The 21,354-nt window shown below is 36.7% G+C and overlaps 1 protein-coding gene across 1 annotated transcript in view; it reads right to left on the minus strand.

The window, feature by feature from the left end:
• LOC308359753 (phospholipid-transporting ATPase ABCA3-like) overlaps positions 1-21,354 on the minus strand; it is a gene marked incomplete at both ends in the record, with an annotated part of 158,763 nt that overhangs the window by 43,760 nt on the left and 93,649 nt on the right. Inside the window, 5 exons of the mRNA XM_080831045.1 lie at positions 6,358-6,577; positions 7,494-7,698; positions 7,839-8,085; positions 18,282-18,576; positions 19,548-19,719. Of these exons, the coding sequence (XP_080687171.1) occupies positions 6,358-6,577; positions 7,494-7,698; positions 7,839-8,085; positions 18,282-18,576; positions 19,548-19,719 (1,139 nt within the window). The remainder of the gene's footprint in view (positions 1-6,357; positions 6,578-7,493; positions 7,699-7,838; positions 8,086-18,281; positions 18,577-19,547; positions 19,720-21,354) is intronic.

Genomic DNA, 21,354 nt, shown 5'->3' on the forward strand with positions numbered 1-21,354 from the left:
CTTTGTTTTTAAGTAGCTTTTCAACTTTTGTTTTTTACATCTACATTTTATAGACATATACTTCATTTTTGGCCTTTTTTCACTCTATTCCATTTTATTTTTGTATATATATATAAGTTTTGCTTTCTTTGCAATTTTGGGATTTAGTGTCTCCTAACATAGAGACAAAAATTCACCCAGGAACAAGTGGATCACCTTGCTTTGTCTACCCTGTGAGATTATATTCTCTCTTCTCCTTCTCTTTTTTCTCTTTCTTTTTTGTTTTGTTTGCTTTTCTGTTTTGGTTTCCAACCACTTTGGATTTGTCTAGTGTGTATTTTGCTTGGGTCACTGTTGATATTTTTGATTCTGCTCTCTTGCTAACCCATTCTTCTCTGGGAAAAAGGACTGAAAGGATGAATTAAAAACAAAAGAAAGAACCAGAGGTAATGTTCTCTGCCACAGATCTTATGGATATAAGTAAAATGTCCAGATGGAATGCAGGATTAACAATTATAAAGTTAATAGCTGGGCTTGAAAAAAGCATAAAAGACAGTAGAGAATCTCTTAGTGCAGAAATGGTATCTTATCAGGCCAAAGCTAAAAATGCTGTAACTGAGATGCAGTCTAAATTGGATGCTATAACAGCTAGAGTGAATGAGGCAGAAGAGACAGTAAGTCATACGGAAGACAGGCTGATGGAAAAGGAGGAAGTTGAGGAAAAGAGAAAAGCAACTAATAGCCCATGAACAAAGGCTTTGAGAAATTAATGAAATATACCAATGGCAGAATTATTGGGGTGCCTGAGGTGGAAGAGAGAGAGAGAGAGGGCCAGAAGGTATATTTGAGCAAATCATAGTTGAGAACTTCCCTAATCTGGGGAAGGAAACAGGCATTCATGTCCAAGAAGTAGAGAAGACCCCTCCCAAAGTCAATAAAAATAGATCAACACCCTGACATATAATATTGAAGCTTGCAAATTTTAGAGAAAAAGAGAATCCTGAGAACATCTCAAGACATGAGTCTCCTTACTTGCAGAGGGAAGAACGTCAGACTAACATGAGACCTGGCAGGGCAGAAAGGGCTGGCATGATATATATTCAGGGTACTAAATGAGAAGAGAATGCAGCCAAGAATACTTTATCCAGCAAGGGTGTAATTCAGAATGGAGGAAGAGATAAAGAGCTTCCAGGACAGACAGAAACTGAAAGAATATGTGACCACCAAGCCAGCCTTGCAAAAAATATTAAGGGGGATCCTGTAAGTGAAGAGAGAGCCCAAGAGTAACAGACCAGAAAGAAACAGAAACAATCTACAGAAACAAGGACTTTACAAGCAATACAATGACACTAAATTCCTATCTTTCAATAGTTACTCTGAACATGAATGGACTAAATGCTCCAACCAAAAGACTCATGGTATCAGATTGGATAAAAAAGCAAGACCCACCAATATTCTCTCTGTAAGAGACTCATTTTAGACCCAAAGAAATCTCCAGGCTGAAAGTGAGGGGGTAGAGAACCATTTACCACACTAAGGGACCTCAAAAGAAAGATTGGTTAAAAATCCTTATATCAGACAAATTAGATTTTAAACCAAAGACTGTAATAATAGATGAAGAGAGACACCATATCATACTTACACGTTCTATCCAACAAGAAGATCTAACAACTGTAAATATTTGTGCCCTCAACATGGGAGCAGCCAACTATATAAACCAATTAATAACCAAAGTAAAGAAACACATTGATAATAATACATTAATAGTAGGGGACTTCATCATCACACTCAGAGCAACTGACAGATCTTCTAAGCAGATCAACAAAGAAACGAGTGCTTTGAATGACACACTGACCCAGATGGATTTCACAGATATATACAAACATTCCATCCTAAAACAACAGAATATTCATTCTTCTTGGGTGCACATGGAACTTTCTCCAGAATAGATCATGTACTGGGTCACAAATCAGGTTTTAACTGATACCAAAAGAATGGGGTTATTACCTGAATATTTTCAGACCACAATTCTTTGAAAATGGAGCTCAGTCATAAGAGGAAATTTGGAAAGAACTCAAATACATAAAGGCTAAAGAGCATCATACTAAAGAATGAATGGGTCAAACAGGAAATTAAAGAAGAATTTTAAAAATTCATGGAAACTAATGAGAATGAAAATACATCTGTTCAAAACCTTTTGGATACAGCAAAGGCAGTCCTAAGAGGGAAATACATTGCTATACAAGCCTCTCAAAAAATTAGAAAAATCCCAAATATACAAGCTAACTTTACACCTAAAGGAGCTGGAGAAAGAACAACAAATAAGACCTAAACCAAACAGGAGAAGAGAAATAATAAAGTTTAGAGCAGAAATCAATGAAATAGAAACCAGAAGAACAGAATAGATAAACAAAACTAGAAGCTGGTTCTTTCAAAGAATTAATAAGATCAATAAACCTGTAGCCAAATTTATCCAAAAGAAAAGAGAAAGGACTCAAATTAATAAAATCATGAATGAAAGGGGAGGGATCATGACCAACATCAAAGAAATGCCAACAATTTTAAGAACATTTTATGAGCAACTATATGCCAAAAAATTAGGCAATCTGGAAGAAATGGATGCATTTCTAGAAATTTATAAACTATCAACTGAAACTGGAAGAAATAGAGAATCTGAACACACCAATAACCAGCAAGAAAATTGAATCAGTAATCAAAAACCTCCCCAAAAACAAGAGTCCAGTGCCAGATTGCTTCCTAGGGAAATTCTACCATTTAAAGAATAAATAACACCTATTCTACTGAAGCTGTTTCAAAAAATAGAAATGGATTTTCTATTCAAAAAAATAGAAAACTTCCAAACTTTTTCTATGAGGTCAACATTACCTTGATCCCAAACCAGACAAAGATCCCATCCAAAAGGAGAATTACAGACCAATAACCCTGATGAATATGGATGCCAAAAGTCTCATCAAGATAAGAGCCAATAGGATCTGACACTACATTATAAGGATTATTTTTTTAAGTTAAGAAAAATAATAAAAAGATTATTCACCATGACCAAGTGGCATTTATTCCTGGGATGCAAAGGTGGTGCAACATTTGCAAATCAATCAACATGCTGGAGCACATTAATAAAAGAAAAGACAAGAATCATATGATCTTCTCAATTAATGCAGAAAAAGCATTTGACAAAGTACACCATCCTTTCTTGATTAAAACTCTTCAAAGTCTAGAGATAGAGGGAACATACCTCAATATCATAAAAACTGTCTATGAAAAGCCCACAGTGAGTATCATTCTCAATGGGAAAAAACTGAGAGCTTTTCTCTTAAGGTCAGGAACATGACAGGGATGCCCACTCTCACCACTGCTGTTCAACATAGTATTAGAAATCCTAACTTCAGCAACCAGACGACAAAAAGAAATAAAAAGCATTCAAATTGGCAAAGAGGAAGTAAAACTCATTCTTCACAGATGACATGATACTCCATATGGAAAACCCAAAAGACACCACTAAAAATTTGGTAGAACTCAAACAGCAACTCAGCAAGGTGTCAGGATATAAAATTAATGCACAGAAATCAGCTGCATTTCTATACACTAACAATGTAACTGTAGAAAGGGAAATTAAGGAATCAACTCCATTTACAATAGCACCAAAGTGCATAAGATACCTAGGAATAAACCGAACCAAAAAGGTAAAGGATCTATACTCTAGAAACTACAGAACATTCATGAAAGAAATTGAGGAAGATACAAAAAGATGGAAAAACATTCCATTCTCATGGCTTGGAAGAATAAACATTGTGAAAAAGTCTATGCTGCCTAAAGCAACCTACACTTTCAATGCCATCCCTATCAAAATACCATTGACATTTTTCACAGAGCTGGAAAAAACAATCCTAAAATTTGTAGGGAAACAGAAAAAGACCCTGAATTGCCAGGGGACTGTTGAAAAGAAAACCAAAACTGGGGGCATCACAATCCCTGACTTCAAGTTTGTTACAAAGTTGTGATCATCAAGATAGCCTCGTATTGGCACAAAAACAGACACATAATTCAATGGAACAGAACAGAAAGCCCAGAAATGGACCCTCAACTCTATGATCAACTAATCTTTGACAAATCAGGAAAGAATATCCAATGGAAAAAAGACAGTCTCTTCAATAAATGGTGCTGGGGGAAATTAGACAGCTATATACAGAAGAATGAAGCTGGACTACTTTCTTACACCATAAACAGAGATAAACTCTAAATGAATGAAAGACCTCAATGTGAGACAGGAATCTATCAAAATCCTAGAGGAAGACACAGGCAGCAACGTCTTCTAACTTGGCTGCAGCAACTTCTTTCAAGACTTGCCTCCAAAGACAAATGAAACAAAAGCAAAACTGAACTATTTGGACCTCATCAAGATAAAAACTTCTGTACAACAAGGAAAACAGTGAACAAAGCTAAAAGGCAACCCATGAATGGGAGAAGATATTTGCAAATGACATTGCAGATGAAGGGCTTGTATCTAAAATCTATAAAGAACTTCTCAAACTCAACACCCAAAAAACAAACAATCCAGTCAAGGAATAGGCAGAAGATATGAACAGACATTTCTCCAAAGACATACAAATGGACAACAGACACATGAATAATTGCTCCACATCACTTGTCTCAGGGAAATACAAATCAAATCCACAATGAGATACCACCTTACACCAGTTAGAATGGCTAAAATTAACAACACAGAGAACAACAAATGTTGGTGAGGATGTGGCAAAAGGGGAATACAATCTAGTACAGCCACTCTAGAGAACAGTATGGAGGTTCCTCCAGAAGTTAAAAATAGAGTTTATGACCCACCAGTTGTACTCCTGGGTATTTACCCCATAGATACAGATGTAGTGAAATGAAGGGGCACCTGCATCCTAATGTTCCTAGGAGCAATGTCCACAATAGACAAACTGTGGAAGGAGCCAAGATGTCCTTCAACGGATGAATGGATAAAGAAGATATGGCTTATATATACAATGGAAGATTACTCAGCCATCAGAAAGGATGAATACCTACCATTTACTTTGACATGGATGGAACTAGAGGGTATTGTGCTAAGTGAAATAAGTCAATCAGAGAATGACAATTATCATGTGGTTTTACTTATATGTGGAATATAAGAAATTGGGCAGAGGACCAAATGGAAAGGGAGGAAAAACTGAATGGGGAGAAATCAGAGAGGGAGACAAACCATGAGAGACTCTCAACTCTGGAAAACAAACTGAGGGTTTGTGGAAGGGGAGGTGGGTGGACAACCTGCTAGGAGAAATAGCCTTCAGTTCCACCTGGTGTCAGGGAAAATTTCAAGTTGATCTTGGTGCAAGAGTCCAAAGGTTTAAGTTACTAGTAGAGGAAACATTTAGAAATGAAATACATGCAAGTCAGAATGAGTAAAAGATCTTTTAATAGGGCAGACTACTGGTAGAATCTATAGGTAGTATAAAAGTGATTGACAATAGTACTATTTCAGAGAATGAGCTGAAGTCTTCCCCATATGGAATACTACTACTCTTTGGAGAGCTGTGCAAAAGAATAACAAAGCTATTTCTGGTTCATTCACTAAATTTCATTTTGTGGAAGGCGAAGGCATAAAATTAGAGAATGAGTCTGGAAGCCTCTTTTGGTGGGGTTCTGCACTTAAGGCAGGGTTGAATAGATGAATACAGTTCAAAATTCCTGTTCACAAGAAATTAAAAAGAGCATCTTCTAAAACAAACAAATCCTATTTCTGATAATCACCAGTGGAGTCTGCCTTTCTTTAAATTTCATAATCAGAGAAGGAATATGGGGAATTCCCCTCAGGCCTGAAAGGAATAAACTGGTTTAATGGTGACTACAATTGTTGTATAATTTATTATTTCCTTCTGAAGAAAATTCTTCTTAGGAGGGTCAAGATTTGTGCTTCATTAAATTAGGGAAGAGTCATACCAGAATACCTTCCACTCTCATCTCCACACCTCGCTCCAAAGTACTAATGATGATAAAAACTGAAGAACCATGTTCTAAGTGGAGGTAGGGGTGGGTGGGATCAGCATACTCGCAACCTCTTTCTCTTCTCTTTCTTTCATGAGGCTAGAGTGATATTGAGTCCAGGTCCCTTAAACACTTAAATTATCTCTTTTTCTTTCTTCCTTTCTCTTCCCCATTTCTTCTCTCCCTCCTTATCTCATTCAAACTCTATCTCTCACATACCCAAATTTCCAAAAGCACAGATTTTTAGATTCCTGGAAAGTAAGTGTTTAGCAATTAATATTTTTATCCTCAAGCTCTTTCATCCTGATTTATTTAATGTATTTCTTGAAGAAAGGGAAAATTTTGTGAAGTCCTTACCATATTGTTGTCTTATGACGTAAATGCTGATACTGAAAATAGTTGAAAAGTAGTTAAAGAGGGTGAGCTTGATGTAGGCAGCAGTACTACTAGAAAACAGGAAGCTTCCAAGATACATGAGAGGTACAACAGACCAACCATAGAGCATAAAGATCATCATTGTGTCCAGAAAGTTGTAATTTGCAACAAATGCATCCAATCCGCAGTATTTGAACACTCCCTGAGACACAGAGTGCAGAGGTAAGTGCAAAGTGAAGGACAGTGTGCAATAAGTCAAGCCAGAAAACCTAGAAAAAACAGCAAGCCCTGCCTTCATTAGAAGATAGAACTATTCATTACTTCAATCACTTAACCCATTAAAAAAAAGAAAAGCCTTAGCTTATGAGCCTGAAGTAAACTATTTCTTCCCCAGTACCTCTTTTACGTAAAGAAACTTTATCTGTTCTTTAAAAAAGACTATTTATATGAGAGAGAGTACACATGAGCAAGAGTGGGGCTGTGGAGGGGCAGAGGGAGAGGGAGAAGCAGGTTCCCCACTGAGCAGGGAGCTGGAGTCAGGGCTCCATCCCAAGACCCAGAGATCATGATCTGAGCTGAAGGCAGATGCTTAGCTGATGGGGCTACCCAGGTGCCCCAGAAATTTACCAGTATTATTCATGTGTTCACCCCTTGAAACTATATAGCTTTCTCTCTCCCTCACCCTCAAATATGCAACAAAAGAAGTTGCAAAGTTTACCAATGAGCAAAATCATTACATTAAAAGATGTTATACCATCCTTGCTTGCTCTTTATAGCATATCCTCAGGATCTAAAATTGGATCTCTGAGTAAAAACTAGCTCTGTTTTGCAGACCCAAGCCAGCTTGGGTTTTGGGACAAGGCTGAGACATGCTGAACGGTTACATGGGAAGATAATTCAAGAGAGACTTTTCAAAGAAATATGTTTTCTCCAGTTAAAAAAAAATATGAAGGAGAACATTTCCATAAGGAGGTTTCCACAATATATTCTCTGGCATAATAAGCCAAAGTAGTTTCAAATTTCTTTACAACTTTTATTTTAGGATACAAATTATTGAATAGGAATTTCCTAGGTTGACATAGGACAATAAGCCTTCATGCAACATCAGTAACACTCACCAGTAGTAAGCAGCAGAGAATGCAGAAGCAGATGAGATCCCACAGAAAAGCAGAGAGCCAATAAGTAAGTACAGATACCCCACTCACAAACTGGATGTGTTTTGCTCTGGTGGTTCTCTCCGTCACTGTCTGAAGGCCAAAGTTACCAACCACAACAGCCATGCCAAAAGCCAAACATATTACTATTTGTAATCCATTTGTAGGTCTACAGAGGATGAAATAAATGAAAGAAATTATGAAATATAAGTAGAAAATGATGATTTAATATCTATTTTTAAGTGCATATGGCCAGATAGCAAGAGATATATTAAGGATCAATTACAGTAAAAGGAAAATCATACATACATTATGATATGACCATAAAGTGGGAGAGGTTGAGGCTTGTTGGAGGCACTGATGGAAGCATTGAGGCCAGAAAGTGACATAAAAAGAACATTGTCTAACACTGCCAATGATGTTGCAGCTGAATGGTATGCCTCATTATTGAACAAAATAGTAAGTATCATTTTGTTTTTTTCAACCTCAATGGAAAGTGCAATAATGGAGAAGTCACGAAACTCTTTGTTTTCCATTATATGTTTTGTTACCTTACCTAGGATAAAGGAAGAAATTGATCAGTAAGTCAACATGTAATAAATCACCTACTACTTAAGTTGGAGAGGAAAAAAAAAATATTTTCCGTGTATCTCTTCCCTTTCCAGCTTCCCACAATGGTTATTTCAAATCTTTGTTTCTCCTCAAGAATTCCACTCCATCACTAATCCGTAAAATAATCTCACCACATAGACTGTAACTTGAAAAAAACAGTAAATTACTAAGAATATCTTGTTCTATTCTTGTCTAAAACAGACATGGGGATATTTGACATTATGCATTTGTCAATACTCATAGAATGTCAAAGCACAAAAAGAATTTTAATGTAAACTGTGGACTTTCAGTTAATAAAAGTATCAATGTTGTTTCATTCATTTAAAGAAATGCACTACACTCATGTCAGTTGTTATTAATAGGGGAAACTGGAGGGTTGGGATATGGAAACTTTCTGTATTACCTGTTCAACATTTTTGTTAATCTAAACCTATTCTAAATAGTGTCTACTAATTCTAAAAACCTGGAAATGCTATTTCAGGGAGAGATTTATGATGACTTATGCTCAAAATGTAGCTAAGACATATATATTTTGCTGGAGACATTGTTTACTATTAAAGTGAATCTAATTTTGAATTAAAAATGCATCTTGACTTCTATAGTTATAGTACGACCAATTGGTTTAATAAATTTGTACAGGGAAAAAATAAAACAAACATGGCTTATTCTTTTCTTGAAGTTATTTTGGTTGCTTTAGGTCATTTGCATTTTCATACACATTTTAGAATTGGCTTGCCATTTCTGCAAAAAGTCTTTTGGTATTTTGATTAAAGGGAGACAACCCATAAGAGACTCTTAATCTCACAAAACAAACTGAAGGTTGCTGAGGGGTGGGGGGGGGGGCGGTAAGGAGAGGCTGGTTCGGTTATGGACATTGGGGAGGGTATGTGCTACGGTGAGTGCTATGAAATGTGTAAGCCTGAAGACTCACAGACCTATGCCCCTGGGGCAAATAATACATTATATGTTAATAAAAATAATTAAAAAGAAAAAAATTGCACTGAATCTATAGTTTATCACTTTGGAGAGAGTAATTCTAATTTTTTCTGTGTTTTCATTGCCTTAGCCACAAATTATTGTGGTTTTTGTGTATTTTATGTATAAATCACAAAGTTGAATTCTGACTATTTTTTTAAAAAGATTTTATTTATTTATTTGTCAGAGAGAGAGCTGAACGAGAGTGAGCACAGGCAGACAGAGTGGCAGGCTGAGGCAGAGGGAGAATCAGCCTCCCTGCCGAGCAAGGAGCCTGATGTGGGACTCGATCCCAGGATGCTGGGATCATGACCTGAGCTGAAGGCAGCTGCTTAACCAACTGAGCCACCCAGGCGTCCCGAATTCTGACTATTTTTAAGACAAAAGTCTGTTAAACTTTATTGTAAAGAATATTGCTATCCTAATAATATTCAGTCTTATTCTTTAAAAAAAAAGATTTTATTAATTTATTTGAGATTGAGAGAGAAAGAGAGAATGAGTGGGGACAGAGAGGCAGAGGGAGCAGAAGAGGCAGAGGGAGAAGGAGAAACAGGCCTGACAAGGGGCCTGATCACAGAACCCTGGGATCATGGCCTAAGCTAAAGGCAGATGCTTCACCAACTGAGCCACCCAGGAGCTTCCAGCCTTATTCTTTTTAGTGCTATTATGAGTTGTGGTAATTTGTGTTTTCCCCCATAGGATTATGTCCATTTTACCTAAGCTGGATTTTAAAAATTCCAGTTTGAAAAGTTCTGCCTTTTTATTGGAGTGTTTCTCCATTTACATTAAATGTAATTACTGTATGCTAGGATTTATATCTGCCATTTTGCTATTTTCTTTCTTTCCTTTGTACTTTTTTCTTTTAATTATGTTCAATTAGCCAAAATATTGCTACATATCTTATACCTCTTTTTTTGTTATTTCCCTACTACTGCTATTTAATGTCAAACATATTTTGTACTGTACCAGTTAAGTTCCTTTGTTGTTGTTTTACTGTTTTTTTAAAGTTTATTTTCCCAGTGGTTGCTCTGGGGATTACAAAATAAATCCTAATTTAACTAGCTCAGATAGACACCAATGTACTTCTGAGAGTGTACAAAAATTTTGCTCCACATATTTCCCTTCCCTCTTTCCCCCCTTTGTGCTATTATCATGTTATACTTTTATACATTATAAGCCCATTAACACAGTTTTATAACTACTATTTTATGTAATTGTCTTTTAAGTTAGGAAAAAGGAGTTAATATATATGTTTATACTTCTTTTATATTTACTTATGTAACTATCTTTGCCAGAGCTCTTATTTCTTTGTATAGGTTGAAGTTACTGTCTAGTGTCCTTTTATTTCAGTATGAAGAAATCCCTTTAGTATTTCTTATAAGGAAGGTCTAATGGTAATGAATTCACCTGGTCTTTGTTTATCTGGGAATGTCCATATTTCTTCATTTTGAGGGAGAAATGTGCTGCGTATAATATTCTTGGCTGACAATTCTTTCTTTCTTTTTTTTTTTTTGTTGAAATCTATATATTTCTTTTTTTAAAGAAAGATTTGATTTATTTGAGAGAGAGAGAATGAGAGAGACTATGAGAAGGGGAAGTTCAGTGGGAGAAGCAGACGCCCTGCTGAGTGGGGAGCCCAATGAGGGACTTGATCCTGGGACTCCAGGATCATGAGCCTGACTGAGCCACCCAGGCACTCTGACAATTCTTTCTTTCAGCACTTTTTGTCATTCCACTGTCTTCTGGCCATCCCAGTGGTTTCTGACAAAAAGTCAGATGTTAATATTATTGATAATCTCCTAATAAATCATCTCTCTTCTGCTTTTAAGATTTTCTCTTTCTTTGATATTCACTAGTTTGATTATAATGTGTCTAAGTGTAGACATTTTTGAGTTAATCATACTTAGAACTTATTGAGCTTCTTGAATGCAAAGATTAATGTTTTTTTCTCAAATTTGAGAAGTTTTCAGCCATTATTTCTTCAAATTATTATTTTTTTGGTCCCTTTATCATTCTCCTCACCTAGTCTCCCATTATGTATATATTGGAATGCTTGCTATTGTTCCACAATTATCAGAAGCTCTGTCCACCCCCCACCCCATTTTTCTTCTTTCTGTTCCACAGAAAGATAAACTTTACTGATCTTTACTGACCTACCTTCAATATAGCTGATACGTTTTTCTGACAATTCAAGTCTGTTGTTGAACCCCTCTGGTGAACTTTTAATTTCAGTCGTGCTTTTCCTAATTTTTAAAATTTTTTGAGTTTTTATTTTTAACTCCAGTTAGTTAACATACAGTGTAATATTAGTTTCAAATGTGCAATATAGTAATTCAATACTTCCATACACCACCCAGTGCTCATCATGATAAGTATACTCCTTAATCACCATTACCTATTTAATCCATCCCCCATACTCTACTCCTTTTGGGTAACCATAAATTTGTTCTCTATAATTAAGTCTGTTTCTCAATTTCTTTGTTACTTTTTTCTATTTGCTTGTTTTGTTTCTTAAATTCCACAAATGAGTGAAATCATATGGTATTTGTCTTTTATTTCTTTTCATTGTCTGACTGCTGTGGCTAGGACTTCCAGTACTATGTTGCATAAAAGTGGTGAGAGTGGACATCTTTGTTCCTGACCTTCGGAGAAAATCTCCCAGTTTTACCCCACTAACATGATGTTAGCTATGCATTTTTCACATATGGCCTTTATTATGTTGAGGTAAGTTCCCTCTAAACTTACTTTCTTGAGGTTTTTATCATGAATGGATGTTGTACTTTGTCAAATGCTTTTTTTTTTTTGCATGTATTGAAATGATCATAAGGTTCTTATCTTTTCTCCAACTGATGTGATGTACCATAGTGATTGATCTATGAATATTAAACCACCCTTGCAATCCAGAAACAGATCCCACTTTATCATGGTAATTTTTTTTTTTTTTAGTGTATTGTTGGATTCAGTTTGCTAGTGCTTTGTTGAGGATTTCTGCATCTGTGATAATCAGCAATATTGGCCTGTACTCCTTTTTAGTGGTGTCTTTATTTGGTTTTGGTATTGGGTAATGCTGGAGTCATAAAACGAATTGGAAGTTTTCCTTCTTTTTCTACTGTGTGTGTGTGTGTGTGTGTGTGTGTGTGTGTTGTGTTAATTGCTCTGGGACTTTTATTAGGAGAGATAAAAGTACTTAGTAAGATGGGCCAAACAATTGGGCCGAACATCCCTCCTTTCCAAACATGTTTGCTGTCCAAAAGTTAAAATAATGAACTATGGAGAGAACAGTTGAGATAGCAATTGAACATTATAGGGAGGAAACATGGAACATATGTCAGTGGTGGATAGTATAAGCCTGCCCTGACAGGGCTATGAAAACAGTGGTTGCACAAAGAATGTGAGCACACATCTCTGAATGGTTCATGGATGAGTGTGTATACATATATGCATTTAAGTTTTTTCTCTTTTTCATCTTCTCTTCTTTTTTGCTCCATTCTGCTCATCACAGTCCCAGTTCCTCTTTCCATAAGAGGGGAAAGAAAAGGGAGCTAAACAAACCATCATCAGGTTTTCAATTTTCTGAGTTAAGACAGGAACCTTTTAAGTGTTCACTGAGTGCCTAGGAGAATTCTGCATTTAAGATGTACCATATGACTGGGTTATTTGTTACACTTCAACTACGTTCTTTCACTTCAAAGACTCAAGGCTATCATGTCAATTAAAGTGGACCATCATATGGCATTGATAACCACCTGCTACTTTAACAGATCTGGAGCCTTCTGTTAGACATTGTTGGTTTGTGTGTTATCCCTCATGAAAACTTCTAGGTCAGCTGCTTTCAAAGTATAATACTTGGTGAGGTTTGTTCTAGCTGGATGTATTTCTCCTAGACCTTGAGCTCCCAGCTGTACACTTTCTGTGTGGTTGTTATAGAATTTGGCATTCTGTGGATGCTATCTCATTACTTTTGTAATAAACCTTGCATGGTTTGGATGCTCTTTTTTTCTCAAAATATACATTGTCTTTGTTCTTCTTTTCCAAAATAACGTCAGTGTTTATAAAGGCCAACTGATTTACTCCTTCCAGAGTTTCTCTGCCTCTTGACAATTCTTGGCTACAGCTGGGGTTTAGTGCTTTAGGTGACCAGAAATCTTTTAATTTTCTATGTTTAGCAAGTTTAATGAGTAATATTTTGCCAACAATCCTTATCCAGTGACTGGTGTCAATTCCTGACTAAATCTGAGAAGTTTACAGCTGAAGATTTCTCTCACTGAACAGATGATTGCCCTATAAATTCAAGGTCATACAAGGGTTATTTGATTTTTTAAAGTTTTTATTTAAATTGCTGCTAGTTAACATACAGTATAATACTAGTTTTAGGTGTATAGTGATTTAGCACTTCCATACAACAGTTGGTGCTCATCACAACAAGAGCACTCTATTTTCACCACTTATTTAACCCATACCCCTACCCACATCCCTTCTGGTAACCACCAGTTTTATTTTCTACAGTTAAGAGTCTGCCTCTTGAGATCCCAGATGTCCACTGACAGATAATGGATAAAGAAGATGTGGACTATTACCCAGCCATTAAAAATAATGAAAACTTGCCATTTACAGCAATGTGGATGGAACTAGAGTGTTACGCTAAGTGAAATAAGTCAATCAGAGAAAGACAAATATCAATCATGTGTGATTTCACTCATATGTGGAATTTAAGAAACAAAATGGATGAACACAGGGGAAGGGAAAATAAGAAGAAAACAGAGAGTGGGACAAATTATAAGAGATTCTTAACTATAGGAAACAAACAGGATTGCTGGAGAGGAGGAGGGAAGAGGTATAGGGTAATTGGGTAATGGGCATTAAGGAGGGCACTTGATGGAATGAGCACTGGGTGTTATATGAAACCAATGAATCACTAAACTCTATCTCTGAAACTAATAATACACTATACGTTAATTAAATTGAATTTTTAAAAAAGAGTCTGTTTCTTGGTTTTCCTTTTTTTCCCCTAAGTTCATTCGTTTCCTTAAATTTCATATCTGAGTGAAATCACATGGTATTTTTCTTTCTCTGACTTATTTGACTTAGCATTATACACTAGCTTCATCCATGTTGTTGCAAATGCCAAGACTTCATTATTTTTTTTAAGATTTTATTTATTTGACAGACAGAGATCACAAGTAGGCAGAGAGGCAGGCAGAGAGAAAGAGGGGGGAAGTAGGCTCCCCGCTGAGCAGGGAGCCTGATGCAGGGCCCGATCCCAGGACCTGAGCTGAAGGCAGAGGCTTTAATGCCCTGAGCCACCCAGGTGCCCCAAGATTTCATTATTTTTTATTCCAGTCTTTTCTCAAGTCCAGTGAGTATCCTTATGATCATTGCTTTAAACTCTCTATGAGGCATGATACTTACATCTGTTTTATTTATATCTCTGGTTATGGCTTTGTCCTATTCTTTCATTTGGGATACATTTCTCTGTCTCTTCCTTTTGTCTGCCTCTCTGTGTCTCTTTCTTTGTGTTAAGAAAGTCAGCTGTGTCTTCTGCTCTTGAAAGCAGTCACTTTATGAAGAAGAGGTCCTGGAGTGGCTTGCAGTGCACTGTCCTCTGTTCATCAGAAACTAGCACTTTAAAAAAGTATCTATGTGTTTTGCTTACACCCTACTGTTGTGTTTGAGTCACTTTTCCTTTCAGTGCAGTCATCAGCATGGACTGTCTACCTGCTATGGGCTGTGCTTATTCTCTGCGGTGTTAGTGGGCTCCAAGGAGGTCAGCTCTGAGGGGGTATGCCAGCTGGGGAACTTGGGAGCAAAGAGATGGCATTAGGAAAATTAGTGCTGGACCACTAGTCCTATGCTGGATCTCCTGAAGCACTATGGCAGCTGGAGGCTGCACACCAGGGCTGCTGGGGCTGAGGCTGGGCAAGACTGGGCCTGGCAAGTGCTGGCAGTCGTGAATAGGTGGCATGTGCCTGTGGTTGGAGGCACATGGCTGGGCACTGTTACACATGTGTATGGCACACTGCATCAGCTGTGTACCCAGCAGCTGGTTGGAATGCATGCATGGTTTTAACCATGCTCAGGGCCTCGGCTAGGAAGCTTGGAGTGGGCTGGTCTTCAGGAGAACTCAGGGTGTGATGCACTGCTAGCAGGTAAGGTAGCAAGTGTCTGTGCAGCCCCCTGATGCTTTCAGGTGGCTCTGTGTTCATGCCGGAGGGCAGGGGAGAAAACAGTGCCTGTCAGTTCCCTCATTTTTAAAGTTCTCCAACACACTCCAAAATCAGTATGAAATGCTATGTAAACTGACATTTTTATGTTGCCCCTCCGTGCAGGTTGCTGTCTCTTTAAGGGTGGTGACCAAGGTATGACTCAACCTTCTAGCTCACCCAGTGCTTAGTCAACAGACTTTTAAAGTACCACTCCAAGGACCACTGTTTTCATAAACTTATGGAATTCAGCCCCTCTGGCTTTTAAAGCCCAGTGTTATGGGAGGAGTCTTCCCCACGTGAGCTCCCTGGTGTGAGGGTTCTCTGCCTTCTCTGCCCATACAGCTCCCTCTCTGTTGCAGGCAGCCTCCCTCTGCCTTTCTGATCTTCCTAACCCTTCAGTTGCAGCTTCTTTATATTTACTTATGCAGTTTGTTCTGTCAGTCTTTGGATTGTTCCTTGGTTCGCTGACTTGGTTGTGGACAATGTCTAGCTGAAAATGTGGGATGGGGTCCTCATACTCTGCCATCTTTCTTCCACTTTTTTTTTTCTCTCAGTCATGCTTTTCAACTACAAAATCTCTGTTTTTTTTAAATTATTTATAAATATTCTCTTTGTGGAGACATAGTGACTATACTTTTAATTCTTTAAACATATTTCCTTTAGTAGTTTGAAAATATTTGTAGTAGCTGATTTAAAGTCTTTGTCTATTAAATTCAACATCTGGCCTCCCTCAAGGACAGCTAGTGGCTTCAGCACCCTTCTCCACCATGTGTCATATGGTTGTTTCTTTATGTATTAGTTTTCTGGGACTTCCATAAGAAAGTACCACATAATGAGTGGCTTAAATAACAGAAATTTATTTGCCCTCAGTTCTAGAGGCTAGAAGTCCAAGTCAAGGTGTCAGCAGGGTTGGTTTCGTCTGAAGGCCTTTTCTCCTTGGTTTGTAGATGGCTGTCTTTTCACTGTGTCTTCACATGGTCTTTCTTCTGAGTATGCATGTCTGTTCCTAATCTGCATTTGTTATAAGGATACCAGTCATACTGGATTAGGGCCCACCCTAAGTAAGTCTTAGACTTAATTACTTCCTTAAAGAAACTATATCCAAATATAGTCACATTCTGAGATGCTGGGGGTAGGACTTCAATTTATGAATTTTGAAGGAACACAATTCAGCCCATAGTTCTTTCCTTTCTCTGTTATTATCGTTGCGGAAACTGGACATTCAAGACAAGTAGTGTAACAACTCTGATGATATCTGAACTCCCCTTCCCATCTCTTGTTTGCTGTTATTGCCTTTTATTTTTTTTAACTTGTTGCTGCTCATTTTGTTAGTAACTTATGTGGACTAATTCTATAGATTCTGTACTGTATAGTGTGTAGTCACTTACTTCTCTGACAGACTTAAAAAATTCTAGCTTTTATTTTTATAACAAGTTCCTAGGAGTCATCCTGGGTCAGTTTAATTTAGTAATCAATTCAAAGATTTCTTTAAATGCCTAGAACCAGTAAGTCCTCCATTATTTGCCAAAGGGATCTGTGTATAAAGGGACACTTCAAATTTAAGACAGTTTACAAGTCAGCCTCAACTTTTACTTCTTGCTTGACCAGGTCTCAACATCAAATTAGAGTTTTCTGACTGGAGTCTTCTTTCCTAGGTCATTTCTGGTCATACATACTACAATTCTGAGCCTTCTATAGCCTCAGGAATATCAGAACTTTTAAAAGTTCATTTTGGTTCTCTAGCTCTCCAGGGATTCCTTCAAAGTTAATTTTTGGCCAGGCTCTTGTTGCTCAATTAAAATCACAGCCTTAGCCAACTGTGATGATGTTACCAGCAGATTGTTACTGTTTTTATTAATGCTCTGTGGATAGCGCTTTTTCCAAAAGAGCCGAGCCCTGATTCAAATCCAATAGGAACAATTCCCTGGGAATGGAGTTTTTTTCTGGACTTCTTATTTTAGTTAAATTACTGACTGTGCTCTAGAGATGGGGCTTTTAACACTGCTCTAAATAGATCAGCTCTTTCAATCAACTTCAAGGCCTTTCGTGGCTACCATTTCATTGAGTTGAGGAAGGAGAATGATAGGAATAGTTCTAAGTTAAAATCCCACAGACCTTACTCTTTTTAAAGTGGGTTGCTAGTTTTTTTTGTTGTTGTTGTTCTTGTTGTTGTTTATTTGTTTGTTTTTTGTTTTTAGAATAGACACATTTTAGTTTGTTCTGTGTTTTGGTTAATTTCCAGTGTTCTTAATTGGCTGATTTATAAAACTGTTTTTGAAGTATCTTTGTTGCTTTTGTGAGAGAAGGAGTTCATTCCATCATACCAAAAGACTCAAAATTTCCTTCACTAGGTTTTTGGGTAATTTTCTACAAAGGAATAGTTACAAATAAGCTACATAAAAGGGTTGCTTTTATCACTAAGAAAGATAATGCAGAGAAAGTGTTTAGTATGGTTTTTACCAAAGCCAAGCATTGAACAAATTAAATATAACCATTTATACTACTCTCTAAAAACTAGTTCTGAGGAGACAATCGATTAAGTATTCTGCCCCTTGTTTTTAAAAAATGAACATAGTAGACAGAAGGGCAAACTTCAGATCATGGAATCATTTCACTTTGAGAGCCTAGAGAAACATTTTTGTATCTTGATCAGAATAAAAATTGTGCGCTAAATTTCTCACAGTATTGTGGCTCTTTAACTCATCCTCTGAAAGATGATGCAATTAGCTGAAAGACAACCTAGAGCCAAATGTCTCCATTAGTTATTCACTTTTGTGGCCAGTTGTCTTGAAGTATACTTTTTTGTTTCTTGCTTCTGATTTAGCTGCCTCTAAGATACTGGTAATTAGTAGGAAAAGAAAGAAATGGGTAGCTAAATAACATAGTTAAGTCCCTTCTTTGTAAGTAATACAAATGGGTCTTTATAGAGCAGCAGTCTCTTTTTTTCCCCTATGGGTCTTACCTTGCACTTCCCAAAGTTCTTGATTGTTACGTTTTAGAAAAATCTTAAGGTTATTTATGAAATTCAGAGCCAAATCAGAATTCCCTGAAACTGAGTAAGGCACAATTGTTTGACCATATTGACTCAAGTCCAGTTCTCTCGTGGGAAGGTCATAATGCGGGTATGCAGTTCTTAACAGATATGTAGTGAAAACCAAAATTACTAATATCTGTAGCAACATCAACTTCCAATTGCGCCAAGTGAATAGTGCTCTCTTTATAAACATGGAATAAAATTGCTGGCAATAAAGTGAAAACTAAAAAGAGGAGAGAAACATAACATTACAATGGGTAGTGACCCAAGTAGGAAATTCATAGTGAAACCCATTAATATAAATGCTCCAAATTTTTATCACACTAGATATACACATATAATACAAATATATCCTTTAGCCCAAGAAAATAAATAAGATGGTATAAAATTTTATTTGTGTAAAGTATTAAGGGAAAGGATTCATATCCAGTTTCTGATCTAACTACATTGAAAATCTTATCAAGTTATTTTATTCATTAATATACTTATAGTCTTTCCAATCAGAAAAACAAAATTGTATTTCTTTTATTTGATATTAAACCATAATCTATTTGTCAGTTTTAAAGGCAAATATCCCCATGAAATTTGTATGTAACTACTATACTTTGTTAAGATTTGGTATACAAACTATGGTTCATCATGAGAAAATGCCCTTAATCCAGTCAACCAATAACTTCTGATTGTAACAGTCATAATTTTGGGTCTTGTCTTAGAACTGAACAAAGGGGAAATTTTTAAGAAAATAAATTAGGGGCGCCTGGGTGGCTCAGTGGGTTAAATGTCTGCCTTTGGCTCGGGTCATGATCTCAGAGTCCTGGGATTGAGCCCCGCATCAGGCTCTCTGCTCAGCAGGGAGCCTGCTTCCCCGCCCCCCGTCTTGCTTCTCTGCCCCTTTTTGATCTCTGTCAAATAAATAAATAAATAAATAAATAAAATCTTTAAAAGGGAAATAAGAGAGAACTTTTCAAAGTGATTCTGAGAATTAATGGTGAAAGTAGCATTGTGATCTTTATCCAGAACCCATTTCTCCTGCATCAGGAAATTATTGGGGGTTGTAACACACACTGGTCTCTATCTGGCTTGATCTTCCATGTCTAAACTCCAAATATCTTTTAAGTTCAAATATTTAAAATATTACACATATTATACCCAAGCCAAACATACTAGGTTTACATTCTTAGTGAATTTGCTCACCCCAGTATTAAATTTAATAGTAGCAATTTCATTCAATCTAGAAAAAACAGCTCCCTCATGATATCTGGACATATTCATATTCCACTTCATGTCTTGTCTTATTTTTAGGTCCTTTAAGGAAGTAGCATTGGTATCCTGAATATCCATACGGGAACCTGCCAGGTTATTGACCCTACAAACATACACAGACAACAAAAAGCACAAAACATTTCATTTTGACTACAGTCTCAATCTATTTTATTTAGGGAAAGTCAAACAAGGTTCCAAATTTGGAAGACTCCTTGATCTTTCTCATTGATTGTAAGGTGTATTGTATAGAGGCAGTATGATAAACCAATAAACCAGAGGGCTGCTGAAATTCCACAGCAAAGTTTATATCATTCTGAGACAACATGAGAAAAACAATTACAATATTGTATATTTCATAAGCTGAACTTATTTAATTTAAAACTTACCTGTAGTCAAAGATAATAACTCTCCTTTGGGGGTTAAAATGTTCTTTGTTTTGTGAAATGATGGAGACATTTATATAACAGCAGGGTTGGTTGTTGATGTTGTTGTTGTTGTTTTTAAGTCCTTACATTTCCTACTACTGCCTAGGTCTAAAACTGGCTCTTTGTGTATGGATACTTGAAAGAGGTGAAGAGCTATAAAGGAATAATTATAATCTAAGGAGAAAAATTCTAAGAAAAAAATGGAAGAAACATCACAGTATATTGAGAGACAGGAAAGATTAATTACCTTGGTCAAAGTGGTAAAACCATTAGTAGAAAATTTATGATTTGAAAGGTGTATTTTTTCTTTTCCTTTTTAAAAAAGATTTTTATTTATTTGTGGGTATTTGTGTGTGTCTGTGTTTGTGTGTCTGTGTGTGTGTGTGTGAGAGAGAGAGAGAGCACACACATGAGCAGGAGAAGGGGCAGAAGGAGAAGCAGGCAATGAGCCCAATGTGTGACTCAATCCCAGGACCCTGGGATCATGACCTGAGCTGAAGGCAGATGCTTAACCTACTGAGCCACCCAGGTGACCCAGGTGTATTTTTCTAAGCCACAGAATTACCAAAATCTTTTTAATACCTCCCTGTTAGCATTTGTATGAAAAAGAACATTAAGGAACTGAACTATAACAACCAAAAGCAACGAGCAGATTGATAAGACTTCTATACCTTAAAAAAAAGTGCATTAAATACATTTTTAAAGATTTATTTATTTATTTGACAGACAGATTACAAGTAGGCAAGAGAGGCAGGCAGGGAGAGAGAGGAGGACGCAGGCTCTCCACGGAGCAGAGAGCCCGATGTGGGGCTCGATCCCAGGACCCTGGGATCACTACCTGAGCCGAAGGCAGAGGCTTTAACCCACTGAGCCACCCAGGCGCCCCTAAATACATTTTTAAAAACCTGCTTTAAGATATTCTTGTAGCATGTTTTTTGTTTGATACTAAAAGTCTGAGGACTATTGTACTTTTAAAATATAATCATTAAATATTTTTTCTTTCATCTTTCTTAAGTTTTCTTTTTATATTTTATTTATTGGTAATAAATTTCCATTAGGAAAACATTAGAAAATATAAATAAGTGCAAGGCAAAATATTCCTATGACCTAGAGATAGTACTGATATTTTCCACCTACCTTTATAAAAAGGGACAAACATACACTCTCTTAAAAGTGGCAAATGGATTATGCTTAATCCATTTGTTTTCTTTTTATCTTCTTATTTTCCAGATTTTACCCCAGCTTTTTGAAGTATGATTGAGAAATAAAAATTATATGCTTAAGGTATAGAACACAATACTTTGTTATATGTA

The sequence above is a fragment of the Martes martes genome (genome assembly GCF_963455335.1).
Source record: "Martes martes genome assembly, chromosome: 18".
Classification (NCBI taxonomy): Eukaryota; Metazoa; Chordata; class Mammalia; order Carnivora; family Mustelidae; genus Martes; species Martes martes.